Source organism: Toxotes jaculatrix, chromosome 12, assembly GCF_017976425.1.
Source record: "Toxotes jaculatrix isolate fToxJac2 chromosome 12, fToxJac2.pri, whole genome shotgun sequence".
NCBI classification, from domain to species: Eukaryota; Metazoa; Chordata; class Actinopteri; family Toxotidae; genus Toxotes; species Toxotes jaculatrix.
Genome location: NC_054405.1, coordinates 11,477,625 through 11,503,645, shown reverse-complemented (window position 1 = coordinate 11,503,645; position 26,021 = coordinate 11,477,625). Strand labels below are relative to the sequence as shown.

At 41.6% G+C, this 26,021-nt stretch overlaps 3 protein-coding genes across 5 annotated transcripts; 2 read left to right on the top strand and 1 right to left on the bottom strand.

The window, feature by feature from the left end:
• The first annotated feature begins 787 nt into the window (after nucleotides 1–787).
• On the top strand, nucleotides 788–6,370 carry hsd20b2 (hydroxysteroid (20-beta) dehydrogenase 2). Its single transcript, XM_041051791.1, has 11 exons — nucleotides 788–1,051; nucleotides 2,120–2,166; nucleotides 2,360–2,435; nucleotides 2,545–2,655; nucleotides 3,303–3,370; nucleotides 3,517–3,561; nucleotides 3,690–3,724; nucleotides 3,815–3,896; nucleotides 4,057–4,122; nucleotides 5,243–5,392; nucleotides 5,483–6,370. Exons 1-11 carry the CDS (start codon nucleotides 901–903, stop codon nucleotides 5,624–5,626), a joined length of 975 nt encoding a protein of 324 aa, XP_040907725.1. The 5' UTR covers nucleotides 788–900; the 3' UTR covers nucleotides 5,627–6,370.
• A 10-nt stretch (nucleotides 6,371–6,380) lies between these two features.
• On the bottom strand, nucleotides 6,381–14,434 carry slc12a9 (solute carrier family 12 member 9). Of its 3 annotated transcripts, XM_041051789.1 has the most exons (15): nucleotides 14,206–14,434; nucleotides 11,977–12,217; nucleotides 11,702–11,836; nucleotides 11,458–11,595; nucleotides 11,300–11,345; nucleotides 11,043–11,164; nucleotides 10,807–10,914; nucleotides 10,223–10,334; nucleotides 9,955–10,112; nucleotides 9,791–9,873; nucleotides 9,574–9,698; nucleotides 9,018–9,210; nucleotides 8,732–8,906; nucleotides 8,177–8,323; nucleotides 6,381–8,065 (listed from the first exon to the last, which is right to left on the bottom strand). In XM_041051789.1, exons 2-15 carry the CDS (start codon nucleotides 12,179–12,181, stop codon nucleotides 7,236–7,238), a joined length of 2,577 nt encoding a protein of 858 aa, XP_040907723.1. In that variant the 5' UTR covers nucleotides 12,182–12,217; nucleotides 14,206–14,434; the 3' UTR covers nucleotides 6,381–7,235. The 3 variants fall into 3 exon arrangements, with proteins under 3 accessions (XP_040907723.1, XP_040907722.1, XP_040907724.1); XM_041051788.1 differs by having other exon boundaries at nucleotides 11,043–11,345; nucleotides 14,206–14,433; XM_041051790.1 differs by having other exon boundaries at nucleotides 7,820–8,022; nucleotides 11,043–11,345.
• A 1,661-nt stretch (nucleotides 14,435–16,095) lies between these two features.
• Nucleotides 16,096–23,679, top strand: gnb2 (guanine nucleotide binding protein (G protein), beta polypeptide 2). Its single transcript, XM_041051837.1, has 10 exons — nucleotides 16,096–16,691; nucleotides 18,525–18,604; nucleotides 18,718–18,756; nucleotides 18,865–18,971; nucleotides 19,922–19,985; nucleotides 20,284–20,446; nucleotides 21,613–21,679; nucleotides 21,763–21,964; nucleotides 22,644–22,860; nucleotides 23,569–23,679. Exons 2-10 carry the CDS (start codon nucleotides 18,548–18,550, stop codon nucleotides 23,673–23,675), a joined length of 1,023 nt encoding a protein of 340 aa, XP_040907771.1. The 5' UTR covers nucleotides 16,096–16,691; nucleotides 18,525–18,547; the 3' UTR covers nucleotides 23,676–23,679.
• The last annotated feature ends 2,342 nt before the right edge of the window (nucleotides 23,680–26,021 follow it).

The window sequence follows — 26,021 nt, the reverse complement described above, 5'->3', positions numbered from 1 at the left end:
ATTGTTTTTATCTCCACTGCAGCTCCTTTAGGAGTCATAGTTTTGTTTTGGGCTTTTGTGATTAGATGGAAGTGCTACCCGCGTAATGAAGACCTGTTATTTTACTGAATGTGCTGTTTTGGCATCATGCTACGTCCCACAGTTAAAAGGGGCAATCTACCAATTTTACATATCAAGTTAGTCATCATGGGAAGCATCACTCAGCCTGTGGAAACATCTGTAAAATGTCTTCTGTGGCATCATAGTGATGGAATTAGGGTTATATCAGCTTGGAGTTTGACACTACAAATTTATGCATGTCTGATTTATGAATTATTGCCATGGAGTTTGAAAGATATGGGAATTTATTACACAGGATTATTTAATGAAAGACACTATCAAGCTGCATTATGGGACTTTTATTACCAAGTATTTTTGGTGTTTGACCCAAACTAGGGTTAGGGTATTTTAGTCTTAATCTTAATACTAGAGTATTCAAAAAAGCACAGCTTTGCGTTTTTAGAATAAGTTCTGTGTGGCAAACATTTCTTTATGGGAAATAAAAGTAACAACAACTGTAGAAAATCTTAGAAAAAGGGTCTGCATTTCAACAGGACAGTAGCTGTTTTCTAATTATCATTTAATGGTGATTTAAAAAGGTTGAAACTGTTCCTTCAGTTCAGCCTGCAGGGACTTTGTAAGGTTCAGGTGCACTGTGTGTGTCCAGGGGCGTTGCTTTCTCTGCCAAGCTCACCCTCATGACACAGTGAGAGGTGGAGCAGTGTGGGAGGAACACTGTGTGATACAGTACATAAAAATAGTTGTCATTTCCTATAACATAACATTAGGAAAAACCACCTTTTTAAGCTTTGCACATTGTGCTACAAGGGATTCCTGTACAGTCGGTAGCTCTTCTGTAAAATGTCATTCACTGACGTACTGACCATCATTGGGGGATTTACGATTGTTTTTCACCTGCTGAAACTGGCCTGGAAATGTTGGTGTGGTCTCAGAGAGTTTGTGCTGTCAGAGTTTTGGCAAGTGGATTTAAGGACACATGGGCAATGGGCAGGTAAAGTCAAAGAAAACTTACTTTTACAATGTTCTATTACAGGTTGCTTTTATAGCAAAACAAAATGTTAACAGTGTCTATTATGTGCACCGTATGTATAAATGTGTGTGTGTGTGTGTCCAGGTGTGTGTGTGTGTCCAGGTGTGTAAAAGAATCTGCCATCACCACCGGTAGATGATCCAGGTCTTATTAAAGCCTGTGGTTAAAATGAGTGCAAGTTAACAAGCAACAGGAAGCTGAATTTTGGGAATATTTGGATTCTCGTTCAACATAATCCTCCACCTGCAGCAGCACACATCAGGCTTGTTCTCTGTCAAGCCTGTTTGATAAGGGACCTGATAAGTTTTTCACATTCCTTCTTGATGGGACATTTCCTTCTAATTACCTGCAGACATTTAAAAACTTCTGCAGACGCACATCAGATTTGATGTTAATTCAAAATTAATTCACACGTTTCCTGAAGAAAAAGAAAAGTAATATGTTCTTAAAACTAAATATTGTGAAGATACCGAAGAGGACAAGCGTTTCTGTATGACAAGAATCTTATCCAGAAATAGCAGCAGGCAGAATTGTATCTGGATAAGCAACAGGTGATGCTTCAGGTCCTTCACATTTTCTTCCTTCCTTTTCCACTTTTCCTCTCCTCTGTGCACCTTTCTGTAGTCCCACCACTTATTTCTCTCCAAAATGGGAGAGCTAACCATTGCCCTATAACTTTAGACTTAGACAGATAAGCAACTAATTTTAGGACCCGAGTCTACTCTGTGTGGCCAACTGTCAACTTCAGTTTGAAGTTTGTAGTGTTTTAGCAATAAAGAGAGACTGAGATGTAAAATTGTGTCCTGTGTTTTTGCAAAATAGATCACTTAGATTTGCAGAGTGAGCTAAATCTGTTTTTGTATTTTTGCAGAACTGGTTCACGAGTTTGGTAAATGAGTGTCAGCTTGTGGTCACTGTGTCTTAAGTTCTACTGATGTTTTAACACAAATTTACATGTTGTACGTTTGAATTCTAAAATTTTTTTAAATTGATTCCTGTGACATTTCTGTGCTTTCTCATTTTGTGCAGTTGTCACTGGTGCCACGTCTGGCATTGGTAAAGCTTATGCCAGTGAGGTGAGTCTCCAGATTCATTCTACAACAATTTATCTCATAATTTTTTGGTCCAAATTTCAAGTGTGGAGCTGAGGAGAGTTGGCTGATATTTGTTAAGCTGTTTTAAATGGAGCGGTTCAGTTTTCACTGGTGCAGAGTCTTGTTGTTGGTTGAAAGAGCGACAAAACCTGTCTATCTGCGTACCTCCTTCTAGCTGGCACAAAGAGGCCTGGATGTTGTTTTGGTAAGCAGATCTGATGATAAGCTTCAAACGGTTGCCAAGGAGATAGGTGAGTCAAATTAAAATGATTCTGTTTCACCGTTACAGTAAACATATTTGTCTTTTCCTGTGCAGCTCTAGAGCAGAAATCATCCAAAATGTCCCTTTATCTCCTTCAGAGGATCAGTATGGACGAAAAACTTGCACCATCCAAGTGGACTTCACAGAAGGCCACAGTATCTACCCTGCTATAGCTGAGAAACTACAAGGCCTGGAGATTGGAATTCTGGGTAGGACAAATAATTATAGAGCAGAGGAGAAGGACTAGGATGTTATTTAGAGGCACCATGAAATTAGAAATATAAGAGGTTTAGATGATTAGTACCACCCTACTGTCTGTGAGATAAATATGAGGTTGCAGCCAGCAGGCATCTTAGCACAAACACTAGAAATAGGGGGAAACAGCTAGCCTGGATCTGGTCTTTGTCAGGCAACAAAATCTTCAGGCACCACCAAAGATTGAGTGGGGGTTGTGTCCATTTTTGGGGATGTGCAGTGATTTTCTCAAATATTGCCATGACAATGAGGTTGCCAGGCAACCAGCAGAGATTCTAGGAAGGCCCACACGTGAACAAATAAACCTACCCCTCCAAAATGAGGAACTCTTCCTTTAAAATCTGATGCATCTGCTGCAGCTCATTTTGAATATGCCAGTGTTTTTTCTCACCCGTTGAAGGCTCATTCAACTACCTGTTATGTTACTGAATGTAAGCAAATTCTGAAGCTGTGCAGACCAAATGAGCGATGTGGCTGTATGCGCTAACTCTGACAGTCAAAATGCTTGAAGGGGAAGAGAGCAAATTAATTAGTCAAAGACTGACATGAGGTAAATACTTAATAACAAAGGTTGTTGTTTGTGTCTTTGTAACCCACACAGTAAACAATGTAGGAATGACCTATTCTGATCACTTTGCCCATTTCCTGGAAATACCAGATGCTGAGCAGGTAAGTTTGGTGTGATAAATGATAACATCCAAAGACAATACACTGGATAATTGTATTATTTACTGTCTCTGACTGGTAGAAAAGGTCCTGTTTGCCTGATTTGTCATTCACAAATGTGAATGTGTGTGTACTCTTTTTCTAAACAGAAAATCACTCAGGTTGTCAACTGTAACATGCTGTCTGTCCCTCAGGTAAGATATATAAAGTATGTGAGTGTTTACCATGTGACTGTGTCAATAAACGCAGTTTTGTTTTTTGTTGATCATTATTACTGTATTAACAAAAAGACTGTTTGTTGATTTATGTTATCTTCACTCAGATGACCAGACTGGTTCTTCCAGGCATGATTGAAAGGTATTGTCACAAATATTCATTTACAGTGGGTATAAGATAATGAGAGTCTAGGATGAATTCATGGATATTGGTCTTCTATCTCCCCCGCAGAGGGACAGGCCTAATCATCAACATCTCCTCTGAAGTGGGTGTCCGTCCACAGCCTTTGTTGTCCCTTTATTCTGCCACCAAGGTATTTTCTCTTGCACATATTCTGTAATATACATGCACACATTCACTCAAACACACCATGACCAGATAGTGCTCACACATTCACTCATTAGTGCACAATTTCATGACACTATTTCCCTGCTCTGCTTGTTTTTTGACTTTGACTTTCTTCTTTATTTCAGATTTTTGTAACGTATTTCTCTCAGTGTCTGCATGCTGAGTACAAGTCAAAGGGAATTACTGTTCAGGTAAAGTTTGCAACACAAGCAGACTTTCAAAACAAAAAACAAACTGTGGTTCAAGGCAATTTAATTTGATAAATGTGTGTTTTGGATATTCATTTAAAAAAATGTGAAACATATATAAGATCCCTGTTGTGCCAGTATCACCACTCCCTGTGTGATTTTACATTCTTCAGAAGCTCATTCGCTTTAAGAACTTACCAGTAACAGTGAACAACATGCCTAGGGTTGGTTCTTCTGGACGTGTAACTGTGGGATCCCCTCTGTTTGAATAAAAAAAAAATAAATTAAGTAATCAGGCTATACAGGCATTTTTAGGATTCAATAATAGACAAAAGTTGGTGAGGATCCATGAGGATTTCTTTCATTTTACATTTGAGAAACAAACTTGTCACTGCTCTCTGCTGGACGAACTATGTAATGGAAACACAGTTTCCAAGTGACCGCAGACATACAGTATCTTCAGTATCAGTAACATCTAGCTAATATCAGCCGATATATCTTATTGGCCTGATCAATACATTGGTCTAGTTCTAATTTACAAACTACCAAACAATCGATATATGCAGAGGCCCCAAATTATCACAGCACTAAGTGATACAGGTTAATGAAAAGTCAGTCAGCTCCAGTTTCAGTGGACTTACTTAGATTGTAAAAATACAAGAAATGCCATCTTAGTGAATAGAGGCAATTATTTAAACAGAGATGGAGACTGACCCCTATGAGTGTGCAGAAGTTAGATTATAGATTGATCACATAAGGAGGGTTGACAGATGATCTTCTCTACCTTGACTCAGCTGCCTTTTTTTTTTAGTTTTTGATATCATTGGAAAATAAGAAAAACATTCAAGCTACATTCGAGGTTGCTATGTATACAGTGCTCCCCTGACAGAAGCCAAAGAGTAATTTGAACAGTGTGTTTTTATTAGTTAAACAAACAAGCAGCTTATAAAATGAACCTTTGCCCCCTGCTGCTCTGACTGACTCTGGTTATCTTCCTCTTTTTTTTTTTATTTGATGCACAGGAAGCTGCATCAAACTGTTTTTTTTTTAAATTTAATAATAAGTATATTTTGTGATATTAAGGGAAGTTCAGACCATACAACTGCAGTTAATGTTTCCCCAGTGTGTGGCCCCCTTCATGGTCTCCACCAACATGACAAAGAACATGAGAGTCAACTGCTTTGTGAAAAGTGCTTCAGGGTTCGTGCGAGAAGCCTTGAACACTGTGGGTCACTCCAGCTACACCAGCGGATGTCTGTCTCATGCACTGCAGGTCAGAGGGATGATCGACTACAATCACATACAAATTTTCAGTTGCAGCAGTATCTTAACATCTCACCTTCTTTTTCCTGCCATCCCACAGAACATGGCTATCACATTACTCATGCCAGACTGGCTCCGTTTGTCATCATTCCTCATCAGAAAGCTTCACAACCTCGCAAAGACAAGTGAATGTAAAAGAAGAGGGAATGAGGGAAAGGAGAAACTCAGAGAAAAGGAAGAGTAATCATCTGCCAAGTTCTCACGTGAATGTTGGTTTCTGCAGCTGAATATGTGCATTAGAAAAGGCTCTCTTGACTGTAGGCCCACTGCAGATACCTAAAAAGGGTGGAAAATCATGGTATGGTTACTTTGATACATACATATCATTACTATTATATTTTGTACATGTATTTATTCTTAATTATTGCATTAAGTTTTGAATTATCTATGGAGCAAACATGTTCAACAGCCTTATTCACTGGAACCTTTAAGTGTCACTGAGTCACAATAGCTGCAGGGAAACACAACAGAGTTTCTCTCTCCATTGTTCCTATTGCTATTTACAGTATATACTGTTAGACTTACACAGATATACAGACACAATTGGTTTGTATTGCAGTTAAGCGACCTTTTAAATACATATAGTCCGTTGCAATTTTACAATATTGCAGTTACAAAGATAACAATACACAGCACATTTGGCATGTTTACTCCTATGTACATCTACAGCAAAGACCATTAGTAAACAAGAGTCAGTCATTTCTGAGGTTTCTCGTTGACCATTAATCACAACTCAAGATGGAGTTTGACAAAATGGCCAAGTCAAGACATGCAAAGTGCTTTATCAGCGACTTCCTATTTATTGTGTTAAAGGTCCACACAGTGTTGAACGCTATCAAACGAAACATGACAAGAGTGCAGTAACATTTTATTGTGTATTTTGTGATTATGGTTAATTAATTGCTGAGTAAAAAATGTGAGAACTTGCTCTGGTTTCAGTCTTGACTTGGTCTGAATCATCCTTGGTCGTGACTGAGACTAGATTCAGATGCTCTTAATTTTTTTGTGCCTTCAGTGTACCTCTTTTTCGTGTATTTTCAACAGTCACGAAATGACAGCACAAAAATATGTTGTTGTTTTTTTAAGTTAGCACATACAAGAGCAACAAATACCATTCATTATTCCGAGGTCAAATGTAAACGGCAAACTGTTCCCTTTGTGAAGAACGAAGATAAATATTTTAGCATCGAAAGAAAACATGTTTGCATAAGTGCACGGAGAACAGACATCAAAACTCAGTTCTGCGCGGAAACAAAAAGCCTTTTGATCACTTGGTCCAGCAACCAGCAGAAATTATAGAATGAAGGAAAAAGCAAGCAGCAAAAAATGCAAAGGAATTAAAAAGAACAATTATTATGAATTAATACAAAACCATTTTGAAGCTGAACTAGGATTTTTTTTTTTTTACCGTGGTTGATATCGGTATCACAAAACACCACAAATTCATAATTTCATCCCTGAAATGATAAATTAGACATCGCTATATCCAGAGTCATAGATAACCCGTAACCCTCATAATAAATTGTGTTTTTGTTCTGAAGAGTCTTTGACACATTATTTTTATCTCTGTCTTATGTGAAAAGACAGATCTAAAGATAATGTAACATAAAATATGACCAAAAACGTTAGTATTTTCCCATTTCTTGGCTCAATGACCAAATCTGTTCAAGTATATGAAAACAGGACATTATCCTAGAGTTTATACTTTCACCTAAGTAAGCAGTCAAGTAAGACTTTGCTGCATGTACAATATTAAATAATAAAATGTGAACAAAAGAATTGACTGCACATGCTCAAAGGTCAGTGTATGTGACCGGGGTGACACCATGAATCAGGAGCGTTGGCCCTAAACCACTGGTCACTGCTTCCAGCTGAGCTACATACTGCTGTGCCTGGCTGTGATGAGCAGGAGGTCGAGGTAAATACAGGAAGCGCACAGCAGCTTGCGAGCTGTGCTCCATTAACATACAGTTCACAGCCGACAGGAAGCCCTCAGACAGAGGTCGCGTCTGCTCTGCGTCTGGCTGAGCGTGGTGCTGCACCACAGAGTCCCACGGCACGATCTTTATCGAAGCCCTGATCCGCAGCTTCCTCAGCAACTCTCGAAACGTCTCTTCGTTTACCACCCAGCCCTGGTCGCTGGACTCGGTCTCCACGTTCAGGAAGATTCTCATTCTTGCGTGGCGCCATTTGTTGGACATGTTGAGCACGCAGGCCATCTGCAGTAGAAAGAGGCTGCACACGTCCTCATAGTCACGGCTGCCTGGCTGAAGCAGGTTGAGAGGCCACACGTCTATAGTCCGCTGTGACCCGTCCACTTTACTGTCTTTACCCTCCCCCTCTAACTGGAAGAAATAGCGGCCAAGGCACACGTTCTTGTTCATTTTAATAGCGTCAGAGATTATCCCCACGTACTCCTCCGGTGACAGCCAGCGCGGGCTCTCAACGTGCCTGACTGGGGGAAAATGGGCCTGTAATGAAGGCAGGTCAACCCCAAAATTATATTCTCCCTCATTACTTTGTCCTATAGATGAATCACAGAACGCAGAATCTTGTAGAAAGAAGTCCTCAGGAGTGCAGCTGTCATAGAAACCCAAAATCAGTGTATTGGGCTTCATGCCACCTTGTAGAGAGAAATGGAAAAGCAGAGTGCACAAGGGTCTCCAAGAGTAGATGAAATATGAATGTAATACTGAATGGGGGGTGGGGGGGTTTAAGATCAATCAGAGCTTACCTAAACCTGTGATGCGTAGCAGATGCTGTGTTCCCTGTCTGACGGTGGGAGACAGCGTCAGATCTACAAACGCCTTCACCCCGAGTTTATCAACTAGGCTCAACCAGAAGTTATACTGCTGCTGGACCGGGTCTGACGGCAGGGTGTCTTAAACGCAGAAAAGGCAGAAATGAATATACAGCACAGGTTTGAATACTACAAATTATTCAACAGTACAGGACTTCATGTCTCCTTATGGACACCAGGGGGCAGAGAGGCAATCTGTGAGTTGGTAAATAAGTAAAAGAACATGTCGGCAAGTTGCTCTTTGAATCCTTGAGGTTCTAAAAACTCCCAAAAACTGAATATATTTTCTCACAGTCTGGTAAAGATATGTGTAATTCTGAGAAATAAACAAAAAGCTTGCTAACTCCAAAAGAGGAGTTTCATTTCTCTACCAAACCTTCAGGGGTTTATTTTGAAAAAAAAAAAAAAGGAAAGGAAAATGATTCAAAGATAAGAATAATTTAATACTTCGCTGCAGATTGCCTGAACAGACCATCCACAGAGCATTACCCAGATCTCCCAGCTGCACATGGCCCAACACGTACAGCCCTCCCTTCTTCAGCTGGTTGACAAACAGGATGAGCTGACAGGAGGAGCGAGGGTTGGCCACCATTAACAACACCTGCGGCCTCCAGAACTTCACATGCTCTTTCCTCACATCCAGCATCAACAGATACTTGCGCACCTAAACCACAGCGGAGACAGGAAAACAACAGTGTTGACAAACTGGACTGAATGTCTGAATGAGTGTGTTTATGTCTGTGTGTGTGTGTGTGTCTGCTGATTGTCCAGACACCTGATGGAAAATGAGAGCCTGGCTGATGTAACCCCAGCTGCTGGTGGGCGATCTGTAGTGGAGGAAAAGGAGCAGCAGTAGCAGGAGGACGATGCTGCCCGAGGAGTACACGGGGTTAATGACGAACATCATGACTACACAGCTCAGAATACCCAGCAGGCAGGTGTGCCAGGAGAAGAGCTGGAAGGTCGGTCTGTTGAACACACAGAGATGAAAAAAAAAAAAAAGAAAAAAACTGAAGCCGCTGGACACATGAAACCCAGAAGCAATAAATATTACTTCTGTCTTACTATCCCATAAAATATATGAGCACAATATATCCAAGCAAGCCCGATCAGGTTGTTTATCTATATGATGCTGTGAATTGGTGGCAATAATTCTGGCTTTCAGATCTCACCTTTCAAACCTGGTCTCACTAAAAGAAGACACCTTTGGCTGTCTTACTTTTACAGACTGTCTGAAAATATGACTGCAATTCCCTCTTGCCACTGATGGAGGTCAGTAAAGACAACCAATTTCATTTTTTTTTCTTTAACAGTGATTGATCTTTTATTACCTGAAATTCGGTGCTGACGCCCACTCAAGAGCCAAACAGGCCAGGTCAACTGCAGCGTAGGCAAGCAAGTAGAAAACAGTCACCAAACCTGCTACAGCATTGAGCTGCCCTGCAAACACCACACACTGCAAAACACAAACAAACCACAAACCGCAGGTTAAGAAACCAGCTGTAATTCTGAAAGTAGATGACTGCATAGCACAGAACCTCTGCTCACCTGTGCCAGGCCCCAGGTGTACAGCACTGCCACCCATGGATTTCCCGAGCTTGATGTGATGGCAGCTGGGGCTAGTGGCAGACCTGGATAACAAAATAATTTTAGAAAACAGCTCAGTTGACAAAGAAAGAACTGACACAGTGAGTAAAAACCTCAAGCCTTACCAAAGAGGTGATCCAGAGCGAGAGCGTGGAGGATACGGGACGCACCAATCATGGCGCACATTGCAGCTGACAGAGAGGCACAGAATATCCCGATAGTGACGAACGGTGGCCAGATGTTTATTCTCTGGAAGAACCCGTAATCCTGAATCAACAGGGTCCTAAAGGAAAAGAAACAAATGACTATTTGTTTTCGTAACTATACTTATTTGATGGCTGATCTCTCTTCAAGTATTTATATCAGACAACACTACTGTGAGATATCTCAGACCTGTCACAGGTGGCGCTGACCAAGATGAAGAGGAGGACGTAGACCGTGAAAGTGTACAAGACGGCTACAATGGTGCCTTTAGGGATGGAAACGCTCGGAGTCTTCAGCTCTCCTTCAGAGACACATGAAATAAGAGCAAAAATCAGGGCCTGCTAGTTTGTGTGTACATGTACTACAAAGATTTACTGAATTGTGACATGTATAAATAGGGACATATTGACATGCTCACAATTCAAAGGTAAAAGCAGCAATGCCATAATGGAAAGTAAACTGCAAGTAAAAGTCCTGCATTCAAAATCTTAAGTAAAAGTACAGAAGCATTGTTGGCTAAATGTTATTACATAAATGTTATTTATTACATAAAAGCTGCTTAATAAACATAGTGGGGTACAAAGTGCAATATTTCCCTTTGAAATGTAGTGGAGTAGAATTTGAAGCATAAAATGGAAATAATTAATGGCCAAGTACCTATAAACTGTAATCATGTACAGTACTTGAGTAAATGTACTTAGTTACATTGCACCACTAGCAATGACACCCTACACTGCAATGTAATTACACATATCATGACAACAAGCTTTAACCTGACATGTTGGCTCCGGCCATGATCCCAGTGCAGCTGGTGAACATGACGGCAAACACGGTGGCAAACGACATGACAGTGTTGGTGCTGTAGTCCAAAGAGTAACCGGCTAGAGAGACAAAAAGAATGAGGAACAACAGCAGGACCTTTAATAGATGCTCCTATATTTATAAGAGAAATCTGGCGTCTACTCTCATTTCCTCACAAACATCAACTTCATATCACATCAACACTCACAGCCGAGGTTGTTCCTCAGCGTGGTAACACTGAAGCCCGTGTAGCTGACGTTGTAGCGGAGGGTCTGGTTGCCAGGTCCCTGGTGGGTGATGATAAAGTCGCGAGGTCTGACGGCCACGGAACTGATGAAGACGGACAGCAAGGATACAGTGACCACCAGCAGGATGACGAAGGCGGTGCGGGAGTAGATGTGAGCTCCCACCAGACACACAAGCAGACACAGCAGTAGGACTACTGAGGAGTATAGCACTGTGTACCAGTAACCCTGAGGAAGTACTCGTACCCCACTGGACACAGATGACTCTAAAACAGAGGAAAACAGGAGAAAACTGAGAAAAAATAAAAACTGGAATACGTGCCAAATGATGTAGGGGAAGTAGTTTAGTAAGATAAAGAAGACATGACAAAAACTTACCAGGATCTGAACCAAATACGTCAAGTATGGCCTCCACAAGACCGAGAACATATTCTCCACATGCAAACACTTTGGCGAGGAAGAACATCAAACCAATGCTTCCTCCAAACTCTGGCCCCAGAGACCGACTGATCATGTCTGGTCACATTTCGTTAAAGTTTCTGTTTCAACTGAGATGTGTGTAACTGTGACTAAAGAACAAGAAAAAAACATTTTGAAAATGTGTTTTCCTCTGGAAGGATACAGTAGGCTCCACCGCCTTGTATAGCACCGTTAGTGGAAATGGCACAAATGGACAGTATTGTCAGGGATATGATGGTGTAGGCTACAATCACCATTAAAAGACCCTGTAACAACCCCGCATGACCAACCACAAACCCTGGAAGAGAGATTCTATCAGAGTTAGTCACTGCAACACAATGACTCAGTTATACTGTAAGTGATTCATACAAACATCCATTTTATACAACCAAAAGCAGCTTTCCGTTTTCAAACGTCTTCACCCATGAAATTGCTCACCTGTTCTCAGAAACAGCACAATGCTGAACATGGAGAGGATGGTCGGCACCATCACCCCGAAAAAGGTGTTCAGTTTACGAGGGTCTTTACTCGGGGTCCCGGCAGCGGAGTCGGGGGTGGCGTCCTGCGCCGCGCCGCATGCCGCCGCGGTCACAGACAGACCGCACACACCTGAGGTGATCAGAGGGGTGCGTTCGTTGGACATGGCTGGTGAGAAGAGCTTCAAATGGGTCTCCTTGCCCTGTGAAAAAGTAATTAATGAGGACAAGTTTCAAAAATGAAGAAGTGTTATTACAGAATTTAATCTACTGCAGACTGGTGAGGGTTGAATTCGGAGATGAAGGCTTCAGTCAATTTAGTCACTTTTTCGCTTTTTTTTTGTTTTTTTGCCAAATGTGTGCTCTTGTTAAACTTTCTCCGTATATTTGAGGGGCACACTGAGGGAGAATATCAGGTCAGTTTTATCTCATAATGTATACCGCTTTTGTTTACTTGATGTTTCGGTGTCTTTTTCCAGACAAATGTAGCAACAAGCCCCAAGCGCACACACTCCATTCATACAGGCATTTGACTTCTTACACTAATGCAAACACAGTGATGTTTTGCCCTTTCTAGCACTTCCTAAAAATGAAGACCATCATGTGCACAGTAGCACATGTTCTGCACTCCATTGGTAACTACCCCGTTAGTAATGCCTCCTCAGATAAACAAAGTGTTTTAGTTGTTGAGAGCAGCTGAAAATATTCAAATCTAAGGCCAATCTGACCATACTGTTTTTTTTTTTGACAAGATAAAACAATATTAACAAATCAGACTCAGTGGCTCAACACAAGTGTGTGAATGAAATGCAGCAGCAGGTTCCCCAGCACTCACAGGGACATGCAGTCACCTGACACTACAATGCGGGATGTTTCATCTGACCTGTTCTGTTCTACTTTTTTTCACACAGACTGTGATTTCTCCTCTTTGCACCCTTTCACAGCAGGGAAAGAGATTTTGTTTTACTACAAAATACAGCCAAGTCGAAGCACTGGAAGTTTGCGACTTCATGAAAACTCATGCTCACACCTCAGGTTGGTATTTGCAGTCAGCTGATTCACAGCTGCTTGTCTGTTTTTACATGCAGCTCAAACCAAAGAGCAGACATCTCAGCGGAGCAGCATGCCTCCTCCTGCATGATCACCTTGCTTATGCTGCCAGAACACCAGCCCTCTCTGCGAATTATTAGATCAGATGCAGGAATCACATGACATGATGGCAAACTTAAACTAGGACAGAAGTTTTACATAACAAAACTAACTATTATGGGGTTCCCACCCAGTAACTGGCTGTTTTCTACTTAACTACTTTAACTACGTTATAATTAACTGAATATGTTTGAGTTTTTAGAGTGATGGTCCGACAATCTATTAGAGGCTTGGGCTGAGGAAAATCACAATAAACAAACAAATTGTCAGTCCAAAAAATAACCAGCAAATTAATCAATCGCGTCAATAACTTCCGCAGCCCAGTTGGACAGATTCTGTTTCCAGAGAGTCAGAGACATTTCTATCCACCACTCATAACCGTTCAAAAGATGAGACAGAGAGATGACATGAGACAGACTCAAACCCAGTGTGGTGAGAAGATTTGTCAGCGGTTTAAACGGGGAAGTTGAACTTGCAGAGGAACTACACACATAGATGCCCTCCATCACGTTCAGTTCCTGTATTTTTGATGCTGTGAGTGACGGACGGACACGCTCTGCAGGATGCTGCGAGTGAAGCACTGAGCAGATGTTCCTGGTGTTGATGCAGACCGCCTGAACCTACCCAAAAAGGCCCTCTTGGGGTCCCCGGACCCTACTTTAGAAACAAGTCGGTAACCAAAATAAACCACCATTTCCGCCGCATTTACGCAGCATGAGGGTGGAGCAAATGCGGCCTATAAACTTTGTAAATGGTAAAATAAAATAAAATAAAATAAAACAATGCTAAAAACGTGGATAAACAATGCGCCACATTTACAGCTGTAGCCTATCCTGGGTAAATGCTTGTTTACGTTTTGAGGTTCACGCTCAGGTCAGGAAGTGATCCTCACCTGCAGTTCGCCAGGCAATAATAAAGCAACGCACCCGGTCTGAAGCGCCTCTGCACTGTGTCATTCAGCAGCATCCAGGATATTTAAGGAGAGACGCGCCCTGTGCTGTTTCTTACCCCCGGCTGAAACACCGCGGACAGTCAAACTTACCTCTCTGGACCTCCCCCGAGACAGTTTCACCCACTTCCTGCTTGAAAACTCCTTCTCCCTGAGCCCGCCTGTCTCTGCGTGTCTCAGCCGCAGAGGGTTTCTGACAGAAGATGTCCCGGGTCAGATGCGCAGTGGACGGTCAAACGTAGCAAACCGCAGCAGGCCGGTGGGCAGAGCTGAGCTGCCCCGGGAGTTGGATGCTGTTGAAGGATGTGCTGCCCAATAATAGCACCGCAGCCATGGCACGCCTCGTCCCTCTATTATTTGTTCAAAAGTGTCACGGGAGAGCAAAGACCGCCCATGTGACTGTCAGAAGGGGAGGGCCAAAATAACACAAATATGAGCAAAGGTAGTGCGTGCCCAAAGTAGCCACGCCCCTTATTTGCAGACTACTCAAACGTGACTTCACCGGTGATTTGCAAATAAGATTAGAGTAGAATAAATAAATAAATAAATAAATAAATAGGTGGTAGATTTTTTTTTTTTCATCTGTTATATGCACTGAGAAAAAAAAAACTTGTGGCTGCGCAAATACTGTATATGAGGCTCTTATGTGAAGTTGTACTGTGGGTTGGACTGTAACGCCATTTCTCCACAGCAGGGGGGCGCTATTGTGACAAAGATGGCGCCCATATTTAATTTAATTTTATTAAGAGGATCATTATTTGGCAGGACTAACCTGAGGTGTCCAGGAAGGTTTTCATTAAGATAATGGACTTTTCCTCAAAAAAAAAAAAACAAAAAAAAAAAAACTGCAACAGCTAAAATAAGATACATACAAGCCTGCACCCGAAAAGTAAAACAAACTAAAAAGCATCTTCTCTGGGAGACAGTGGTGCCACATCTACCACAAGCTCCCTTTACTCCACAATCTTTGTCTTTTTGTTCAGATTTTTAGAAACTAGATCTGTGCCATCTGCACCTCTTCTTTTATTTTTTTGTTCAAAAAATTAAACAAAAAATTCTTGAAATTATATGTAACTGAAAAACCTAGTGTGTGCAAGTGGAAACTTCAAGTTTCCACATCATATTTGAGTGCGCTGCACACTGGATCAGGATTGGTGAGATTTGTCAGACTCTCTCTCTCAGAATATTGTGACAAATCCCATGTATTGTGACATGATTGCAGCACCCACTGTGATTTTAATGGAATATTGGGAACATTTCTGAACCACATCTAAATCCAAGTTATTTTAAACATCCCATACAAAATCCCAAAAGGTTTCACTGACTGATTCAATCTAAGCAGACCAGCTGGGGGAACTTGCACTGAAATGCATGCAGTAGGCCTATATCCTGTAAACTGGGTACATTTCCTGTTTAAAGCAGTTCAAAATACTGTCATGCTTTCCTGGTTGTGTTGCACCGTGCAAAGCACGACCTGATCATAAATGAAAGCATTTCATTTTTAGGAACCTCTGAAAGTCCCTGAATCGAGCACCCTGAAGGATGTGTTACTTCAGTAATCATACGTCTAACCCTCCCAACAGGTAAACTCCATGTGTGGAAATGATGTCAAGCCTGCAGAGTGGTCCGATCAGAGGGGGGTCGTGGTGGGGGTTTAATAGTATTTAAGAGATGGGTGTGGTTGAAACATGCTTCATGCCCGGATTTGAGGATCCTTCTGCAAACGCTCACCGCGTGATCTGGCAGCCTGTTTCTGAATGATGATATTCAGAAAAAAAAAAAAAAAAACAGGAACCGTGTGGATAACTGACCGAGGGGGCCCCTCCTCTCATTATACACTGGAAGAAAATCCACACAGTCGATCTGCCGATGGGCGGATTTTTTTCTCAGCCTGCCGCTCTCTGATCACATTATTTTCTACATGAGGCACTTTGCAGTGTTTTTTTTCTTCTTCTTCTTTTTTTTTACTCAGTAATTCGTCGCTGAGTCGGAGGCGGCTGTCCTGATGAAGTGTCGGCAGAGGGAGGAGGAAACCAAAGAGAGGAAGGAAACGAGGATAACGTCACGAAAAGCAGAGTCGGAGTAAAACGGGCTGAATAGTATTTAATGGACAATCCTTGATGCGGGCCGGGGAGCTGCGGCTAATTGTGTTCGTTTGCTCCGGACTGGACAGAGATGTTTTTCTTAACTTATCGGGCGTGAAAAAGGCCACCATAAAAAAAAAGCATTTCGGAGAGGAAACGGCAACACACAACAACAGCAGCAGCAACAGCAGATTTCATCTCTGTTTTTTTTCCCCAGGAGCTCCACCAAAGCAGAGAAATGGACATACGTGTAGCCCTCCTCCGTTTGCCTGTTTACTGAAGGATTTGGAAACAGCCTAATCGTGACACACGGAGCTTTAAGTGGATCTCCTCTGCAGCTCTGTGTTTTTTTTTTCAATGAGTGAAAAAGACATATAGTCCAATCCTCCGCGGGATTTTGGGGACGTTGCTTTCGCTTTTTGTTTTGTTTTTTGTTTTTGTTTTTCCCTAAACGGCAGAAAAAATAGCAGCAACATCATCGGGGAGAATTAACAGGTAGCCACCCATTATCAAACGCTGTGACAGCAGCTGCAGGCCAGCCTATTGAGTGTAAGATGGCTGGGTGATGATGTGCCTCTTCGTGGCATCATTTCGACTAAATCAATTTAGCTACATCCGCATTTTAGGAGCTCAGTGTCTGAAACGAGATGTGGTCAAGGCCTTCATCACTGTGCTGATCAATATGTGGATGTAGCTCGCATTCAAGGGGCCCGTCTCCTTCCTATTTGAATCTCTAAATGCTGCAGATAGAGAAATAAAAATGCTTATAAGTACATATCTGGCCTGGACCCGCTTTCTCTTTACTGCGGCTTTTACTCCCCCAGGCCTGCATGTGTAAACCTGGGAGTGAGCAGAGCCACACAGTTTCTCTGACATTAACATTTACTCTGTCAGACGTGCAGTGGCTGTGTATAGGCTGTGCACTCCCTTCCCGTTGCAGATATATAACCATGCCATGTTGGTGTAGTTACACATCAGATGTGCATCCCGAGGGGTGGGGCCAGTCACACTTGGCATCTTTGAATTTCTGTCTCCTTGCGTTATAAAACATGCTCTCAAAGGCCAGTAAAACGCCCTCAAACGTGAAGGCACTGAGAACATTCTGCTTTACTTAACCCTCATCCTCCTCATCAGGAGCATCATGTAGGAGGCAGCCTCTTGTCTGCTACTAGGCCATGCATCAGTGCAGGTGGGATCTATACGATATGTGTGTGTCTTTTTCACACTCCTCTGCTCCACGTCCATTGACATGGCTTCAGCTCAAATCTGCTCGTCCTTACAGGCGACAAAAACATGCGCCCGAGCATCTGGCTGGACCCATCCGGGCCTGACCTCCCATGCCCCCCCCCCCACCCCCCCCACCCCCTCCCCTCAGCCTTTCTTCTCCTCACTGGCTAAATGAGCAGCTGTGCCAGGAGACTGAGACCCATGATGCACCCCTTTTGGCTTCCATTAGTGCCGTGTGATCCATCTGGTTGCAGGTCCCTCCAGGGAACAGTGACCTACTGCAGCTAATTGCTCTTCCTTGCAGTGTGTGCTGTGTGCATGTTTGCTGTTGAGTGTTATCGTGAATTTGAATTGCTTTCACAAATGCAAATACGGGCTCTCTGTCTGGGAAACTGTTTGAATGCGTAACTGTGCTCCTATCAGGAACAGGAAATGCTGCTTCCTTCTGAAAGCGTGATGTGATGTACAGTGTGTGTGACCCCAGTTGGCTCGTAGCTAAAGGATATATCTCCTACCATCTCCTTCTTGGACATTTTTACCTATTCTGTTCACTTTTAGGAACCACATTGCCTCAGATGACAAGGAGGGGGTGGGGGTGGGGGTCATAAACATGGCTGTGTCCAGCACTAGCACAAGTTCAGACTTGGTACCTAACCTGTATGTACGCAGTGTGACAGGTTCCCTCTGCTTTAAAGGGAGTGTTCACTCAGTATCTGCTGCCTGGTAGCGTTGCAGGCTGCTCGATAGCAGCTTAGTCATTACAGATAATTCTCTTCAGTTAAACCAGGCATGGTTGCACAGCCATAAACAGATTACAAGGTTTTTTCTCACTGTGTGGGTTCAGTAAACCTTAGAGATTAAACTGTTTTATTTTATTGTTTCTTTCCACAAATCAGGGGACAAACAGTATTTTAAGTAAATTATTTTACTTAATTGATTCATTTTTGATGAAAGTGGGACCCTGGATTACTGGATTATAAAAGCATGAAATTATGCCGAATCCCAGTGGGACTAAAATATATATATACAAGCAGTCATTTGTTGTTTTTGTTTTGAGATGGTACTTTATGTAAATCATGGTTCAATATTTGAAACCAACAGGTGACGGCTCGGACAAATCCAAAATGAGTGAGCTGGAGCAGCTTCGTCAGGAGGCCGAGCAGCTAAGGAACCAGATAAGAGTAAGTTAAATGTTTTTGTAGCTGAACTTTTTTAATCTTTAGTTTGATAATATTGAAATAGTTACCTGTTGTGTTATGTCCTTATTTTCATCCTATTATTCAATGTCCAACAGGATGCCAGGAAAGCATGTGGAGATTCAACCCTGACACAGGTAAGATAAGTAGCTATGATAAATGTCTAGAATATTTTTTTAAGGGGGTTTGATGCTTGTTACCATAACATGCCATCTGATTTGATTCATGTCTCCTCACTAACCTAGATAACTGCTGGTCTGGATCCTGTGGGGCGGATTCAGATGAGGACAAGACGCACCCTACGTGGCCACCTTGCCAAGATCTACGCCATGCACTGGGGTTCAGACTCAAGGTGAGTCTATACTCTACCAAACATGTAATGCTGTTGACTTAACGCTTTTGATCTCCTTTTACTTTAATTGTTTCTGTTCATAATCAACATGTACCATTACAGTTTCCCCTGAAATGGCTCAGTAGACCTGTAGGCAAATGTTGGAGTCATAAAACTAACGTTACATCATCCACTCTTTCAGGAGGAGGAAAGGACTTATCAGATAACAACTATATAACAACAACTATGTAGCACTGGACAGTAATGCTCCACTCTGATGTTTAAATTCACATTCTGCTCATAGTGAAATGTCTCCATCAAAACCTGATCAAAAATAAACAAACAAACAAAAAAGTCATGTGTATTAAACTGACCAGATAACTGCAGACTAGTTAGCCGTTGTGACATGTGGGAGCCCTGACTAGGGCTAACACGGTTACGAAGAGCTGAACTCTTGAACCCAACAAACAGAATAATTGTATTATGCCATATGATGTTATCAGTTTGAAAGTTTGTAGACTACACAAAGTTAGGTTATACATCACATTTTGACAACACAGGCGCAGCCCTAGCACGGTTCAATGGATGGCTCTGCTGGTCAGTCAATCCACTACTTCAATAGTGGACTGAAATAGCTCAACAACTATTGGATGAATTGCCATGAAATTTGGTCCAGATATTCAGTGCCCAGAACATTAATCATAATGACTATGATGATCCTACCAATTTTCCTGTTTTACCATCAGCAAGTCACTGTTTTCACTCATCCAGTGAAATGTCTCAACATCTACTAGATGGACTGGCACCATTTTTAAAAAATTTTTAAATTATTTTTTTCTTGCCTGTCTACCTGGTAAATCAGTCACTGTGGAAGGTGCTTGTTTCAGATAAAGATCGACAGTAATCATTTTTCAAAAATGACGATAGAAAAGGTGCAGGAAAGGTAAATGTTTGAATGTCTGTCTCTGCAGGCTCCTGGTCAGTGCCTCTCAAGATGGAAAACTGATCATCTGGGACAGCTACACCACTAACAAGGTAAAGTCGGCTGAATAATTCTCCTCATCAGGCCATCAGCTGGATAACTAGTCACACTTGGCCTTTGTCCAAACTGGAAGTGAAAGTGGTATAAAGTCTTTCTCTTGTAGGAGTGTGGCTGACTCATGGCAGCTTCCTTTGCAACATGGATATGGTTTATTGTAACATTTACAGTGACATTGGATTTTTCAGTGTTAGTGCTGGCCTATTTTTATTCTCTTAATAAGATTTTGTATTGGGTTTTCTTCAGCCTCAGAAGTGAAATGTCTTTTGCTTCCAAATACCTTTCTTGTCCTAGATTCACGCCATCCCCCTGCGCTCCTCCTGGGTGATGACCTGTGCGTACGCCCCCTCTGGGAACTATGTGGCCTGCGGGGGCCTCGACAACATCTGCTCCATCTACTGCTTGAAGACGCGTGAGGGCAACGTCAGAGTCAGCAGGGAACTACCTGGCCATACAGGTGAGAGACAAACAGAGTCACTTTCAACCGCCCCTGTTTGTGTTCGACTCTTCCGTGAGTCAAACTGATGAGACATTTCAAATGAACGCACAGCAGTCCTCTGCCTCATGGGAAAGCTCCAGTCCCAAACCCCTAAACAATGAAGATTTCATTTACATGGTTAATTAATCGCAGGGCAACACAGTCTTAATGAGCTGAGATATTACTGAGAGTCTGTGAGACTCCAGTCTGCGACACTGTAGCTACTGTGCTGCTGTACTTTATTAGATTTAACACTGTATTGCTCCATCATGATATGCATTAGTGTTATGTTTGGGTGTACTGATGTGTAGATTTCTGTTTAATTAAGACAAGACAAATTCAATGGAAATTCATGAAATAAGACAAAATTTAAAAAGTTTTTTTTCTGCAAATGGGCACAAATAAGCTACCAAGTGAACAGGATTATAATTATGTGACAGATCAGCTGAGATTTTGCAAAATGGGCTGCAACTAAATAACAAGAGATCTCTAATGTCAGAATATAATTTCCGCTGGGGATGGGAACAGCTTCAGTTTGATTTTCTTACTAAAATCCCTCTGAACAGCGTCATCCCACTGTTCAGTTGTTAAAATCTAGATTAGGGAAGCTCTGAGTTAATAGATGTGTTTTTCCATCAGTCACGTTCATAGCAATAAGCTTTGTGAGCAGCAGTGAGTGCTTAATTTTCTTGTTTTGCCAGTGTTTCACCTCTTTAGTTACACACATCCAGCACGCTGTGTTGGTGGCTTTATGCTAATTTTACTGGGGATGACCGTAGTGACTGATTAAAAATGATTTAATCTATAAATATTCTCCTAAAAAGATGCTAGAATTGACTGTCAGTCGAAGAAAGCATTTTAAAGGGCAATGCCCTTTTTAGTGAAGATGAGAAGATGTTGTCATCATAGAAAATAAGGTCTCTGTCAAGGAAACTAAATGATATCATTTGAAGCAGATTTAGTCCATTAATAATATGCGTTTACATACAGTAGTTTTTCCCATTTGTTTTTGTAAAAACACTGATCCCATAGTTTATTTGCTAGTCTACAACACATCTAAATGTACATATCACCTTTCCTATTTGAGTTTCATTCAGCTGTACAACATAAACTGATCCAAACATCTGTACTTCCTGTTCTCTCAGGCTACCTGTCTTGTTGCCGTTTCATTGATGACAATCAAATCATCACGAGTTCAGGAGACACCACATGGTGAGTCACAGAGATCGCCACACAGACGTGCGGTGCAAGCATGCTTTCTGATAGGTGTCTAAACTCTGCGCCCTCTGCCCCAGTGCACTGTGGGATATTGAGACGAGCCAGCAGACCACGGTTTTCTCGGGCCACAGCGGTGACGTCATGAGTCTGTCCCTGTCGCCCGACCTGCGCACCTTTGTGTCAGGAGCCTGCGATGCCTCGGTCAAACTGTGGGACATCAGGGACAGCATGTGCCGGCAGACCTTCACAGGCCACGAGTCGGACATCAACGCCATCTGTGTGAGTATGCTCAGGGCACGGGTGGCCTTGTAACCAAATCTGTCCTTGTTCATACTATTATTCATTCATACGTTTTATTTTGTTTTTTAAATCTGGGATTGCAGACGGTTTAAAGGGACACTCCATCAATTTTAACACAAGGTTCACTTTTCATGGGAAGTACTTTTCAGGACACAGTATATAATCCTAGAGATAGAACCAAATAGATCAAACAACTGTATACAATATGCTGTCTATTAACAGATCTGTCTATGGGAAATGCTAACTTCAAGGGCATTGTGTATCAGCCCAGCTGTGGTGTAAAGTGGCAGTCAATCCCTCCTGTCTACTGTCTAATACACTATCAACAGAGCAGCTCCAGGATTTGACTCGGTGATGTCACACACTGTCTTGTCTCCAGCTTTGGGAGGGATTTAAACTGGGAGCACGCTAGAGGATTAACAAGATTATCAATTAACACCATATCTGAAAATCCTGACCATTAGGAGACAATCTCCAGTTGGAGTCTGGACTGATGCACCACACAGGTTATGTGATAATGTGACACGTGGATCAGATTCGGTCAGATCCAAGAGCAGAGACACTAATAAACAAGAGTTTTCCCTCATATTAGGGCATAAAGGAAGTAAGTAACCCCTCCCTTACACTGAATCATCCATCTTCCTCTGCTTCTCCTCAGTTCTTTCCCAACGGCAGCGCCTTCGCCACAGGCTCTGACGACGCCACCTGCAGGCTGTTTGACCTGCGTGCGGACCAGGAGCTCAGCCTCTACTGCCACGACAACATCATCTGTGGCATCACCTCCGTGGCTTTCTCACGCTCCGGCCGTTTGCTGCTGGCTGGTTACGATGACTTTAACTGCAACATCTGGGACGCCATGAAGGGGGACAGAGCAGGTGGGTGGAGCAGGAGAGAGAAAAAGAAAGAAATCATTATTGATTTTAGGGCAAATCAGTCTAATTTAGCTCTTCAACAAATGGAGACTTGCTGTCTATATGAACATATCAAAGTAAAACAAAACCTGAGTTTCCCCACAAAATCCAACAGCATGATATTGAATTTACCAAACTGATTTTCAGTAGTTCTTTCCCATTGAACTAGAGCTGCAACTATGAGATGATTAATCAACTAAAAGAAAAATAAAAAGCAAAAAAATCCAAACACGTGACCAACATTTTTCACTATTTTCTGGCACTTTATAGATGGAACTATTAATCAAATTAATTGAAATGACTAATTGCAAAAATAACGCCAGATGAGAAGAAGAAGAAAAATCAGTAGTTGCATCCATACATTGAACTATTTAACAGATCTAAGTCTACATATGATGAATGGGGAAGCAAACCCCTGTGCCAGACTTACCAATCAATTCACACGTTCCTCCTTCAGTCAGTTTTTCCATGTTTCACAGCCTGATTTTGTAAAAAAAAAAAAAAAATGCACATCTCTGGTTAGCTGGCCCACCCTGTGGTGCAAGTTAAAGCATGGATGAACACTAGGTTGCTGTGTTCTGTGTGGTTTTGAAGAAGTTTCAGAAATGTCTGCAGAGCAAAACATTTCACAGCAACAAGTCGTCTTTTGTTTGTCCTCATCCCCTCCTGCAGGAGTCCTGGCCGGCCATGACAATCGTGTGAGCTGTCTGGGTGTGACGAATGACGGCATGGCGGTGTGCACCGGGTCCTGGGACAGCTTCCTCAAGATCTGGAACTGAGCCATGCACAGAAACAGCAAACACACGTCCAACAGACAGACACAGCTGGGACACAGTTTGCACCCTGTATTCACACTGTATGTAAGATTCAACAGACAAACTGCAACATTGTACTGTACATAATATATATGACTTAGGTATGAGTTTACACAAACACACACACACACACACACACACACCACACACTTTATGCAGGACAAGATGACACGAGACCTGAACACATGATCACACTACCTTCAGCTGATATAAATACACAGCAGCAAGGCAACAGTACCGCACACACAGACACACACACATATATAAATATATAAAATCTGTAAAATGTCCATATGTGACCAAATACAGTTGAATCTTCAGCTGCTCAAATAAAAATAAAAACACAAACACCACTATTACCTGAAGCCTTTTAACACCTCTAACACACTCAGTCACACACACACACACACACAGACTTTTTCCTGAGAGACACTGCTCCTCGAGTTAAACAGGAGAAGAAGTAATTGGACAATTCTGTCTTTGTTTACAATGAAGTCAAAAATGCACTTCAGACAAATGTTTTCTCTGTACTATTTTTGTCTCTCATGTATGTCAGCAATGGTGGCGTGAAGGAAAAACTGTTGTGGAAGAGAATCACGTGAGTCCATTAACACTGAGAAAATAAAAATAAATAAATCACCGACAGACAGGATGGACCGATGATCGACAGGAGTCCAAGAAAATTATCAAGTCTTATTTTCATCTGGCTCAAAACATCATGTAGTCACTGTTTTTATAGAACCCCCACATACAGTACATCTGTTCTGAAGTTTTCTTTTTTTTCTTTTTTTAAACACTTATTTTATTCATGTTCTCCCTGTGTGCCTCAGATACACTTTAAGGATTATTAATAGAGAATATTGCTACAGTTAAATTAACTCAAAAAGATCTGAGATTCAGAAGGTGGTTGGAAAAATAAAAAAAACGTTATAAGACACATCTTAATTAAGCAGGAGCCAGTATTCATACTTTGACTTTGTCAATGTATTATCTGGACATTATGATGGTATAATTGTACATAATCTTAATAAATAATAGCCTCTCCTGCCAGTTACTGTGGTTTCTTTTTTTTTTTAAAGCACTGTTTCTAAAGACACAGAAACATGTTATTGAATTAGAAAGTGGTAAACTGGATGGAAAATAAGTGTGTATTCAGGTGCAGTTAAGCCTGGTGTTTTACTGTTCCAGTGCTGACTGGCAACACACTCAATGACCTAGGCTGTTAAAATAACATTGGTGCAGTTTCTAAATAGCCTAGTTATATTTTTCCACAAACAACTTTACAAGCAAACATTTACCACAAACTGTCACAAATCTCACAAATTCTTGAAAAGAGGGTTAACTGAAACATTTGGTTCTTTTTTTTTTGCCTTCACCCACTAGGGGGCGCTGCTGCTCATTCTGTACCTCTGGTTTTCAAAACACGGTTGAAAGCTTTATCTATATATATTTTGTTTGTATCTTTTAGCCCGTCAACTTAATCCATGTGATAGTGTGGCTCCGTAAATTGAACTGTGCCCTATGTAAATTGGAAAGTGTGATATTTGTAACCTGGACCAAGATTCAGGTACGAGCAGATTTCAGCACCATCATGTGGTTAAACACTGAATGATGCTTCACTGTTCACCAATATATTGTTAAAAACAAGTGTGTCAATTATTATTCTGGAGTCAGACTCGGTGCCCCAGTAATAATAATAATTCAAAGATGTGCATCAAATATAGTGTGATGGACATATTTTGAGGATACAAAGGAATGAAAGAAGATAAATACAGACTAAAATGAGATCAAGGTATTTTATTTTTCAAACAATTCTGTATTAAGACATGAATTCATTCAACACAGTCCTTTGAAAGTTTAAAGTTTATCAGTCTATGAAATACAATCTGGAGTTAACCTCTCACAAAGAACACAGACGCGCGCGCACACACTAAAACATTGCAAAGATGTTTACCGTCTTTAAAAAAAAGTTATTGAAAAAGAATAATAGATATTGTAGTTCTGTCCAAAGACCCATGTCGTTTTAGAGCTCCCCAAGTTTGATCCGCCTCGCTCCCAGCTACAGCTGCTAATCCATTCACACGTTATTGATTAAAAATAAGAGCTATGAGAGAGGAGTGCCTCGTCAGAATATTAGCTATCATCCATTAACCGATACTTAAAAGTTCATAAAGGCAGTTTCTGGGATTTCACTACAGCAAAAGAAGAACAAGCATCCCAACAGGTGATTGTGTTAAACCGACAGAGAGAAGCTGTTATTTCTTGCGATTACAAACAAAAGTACAGAACAATTCCTGTAACAAGCGACAA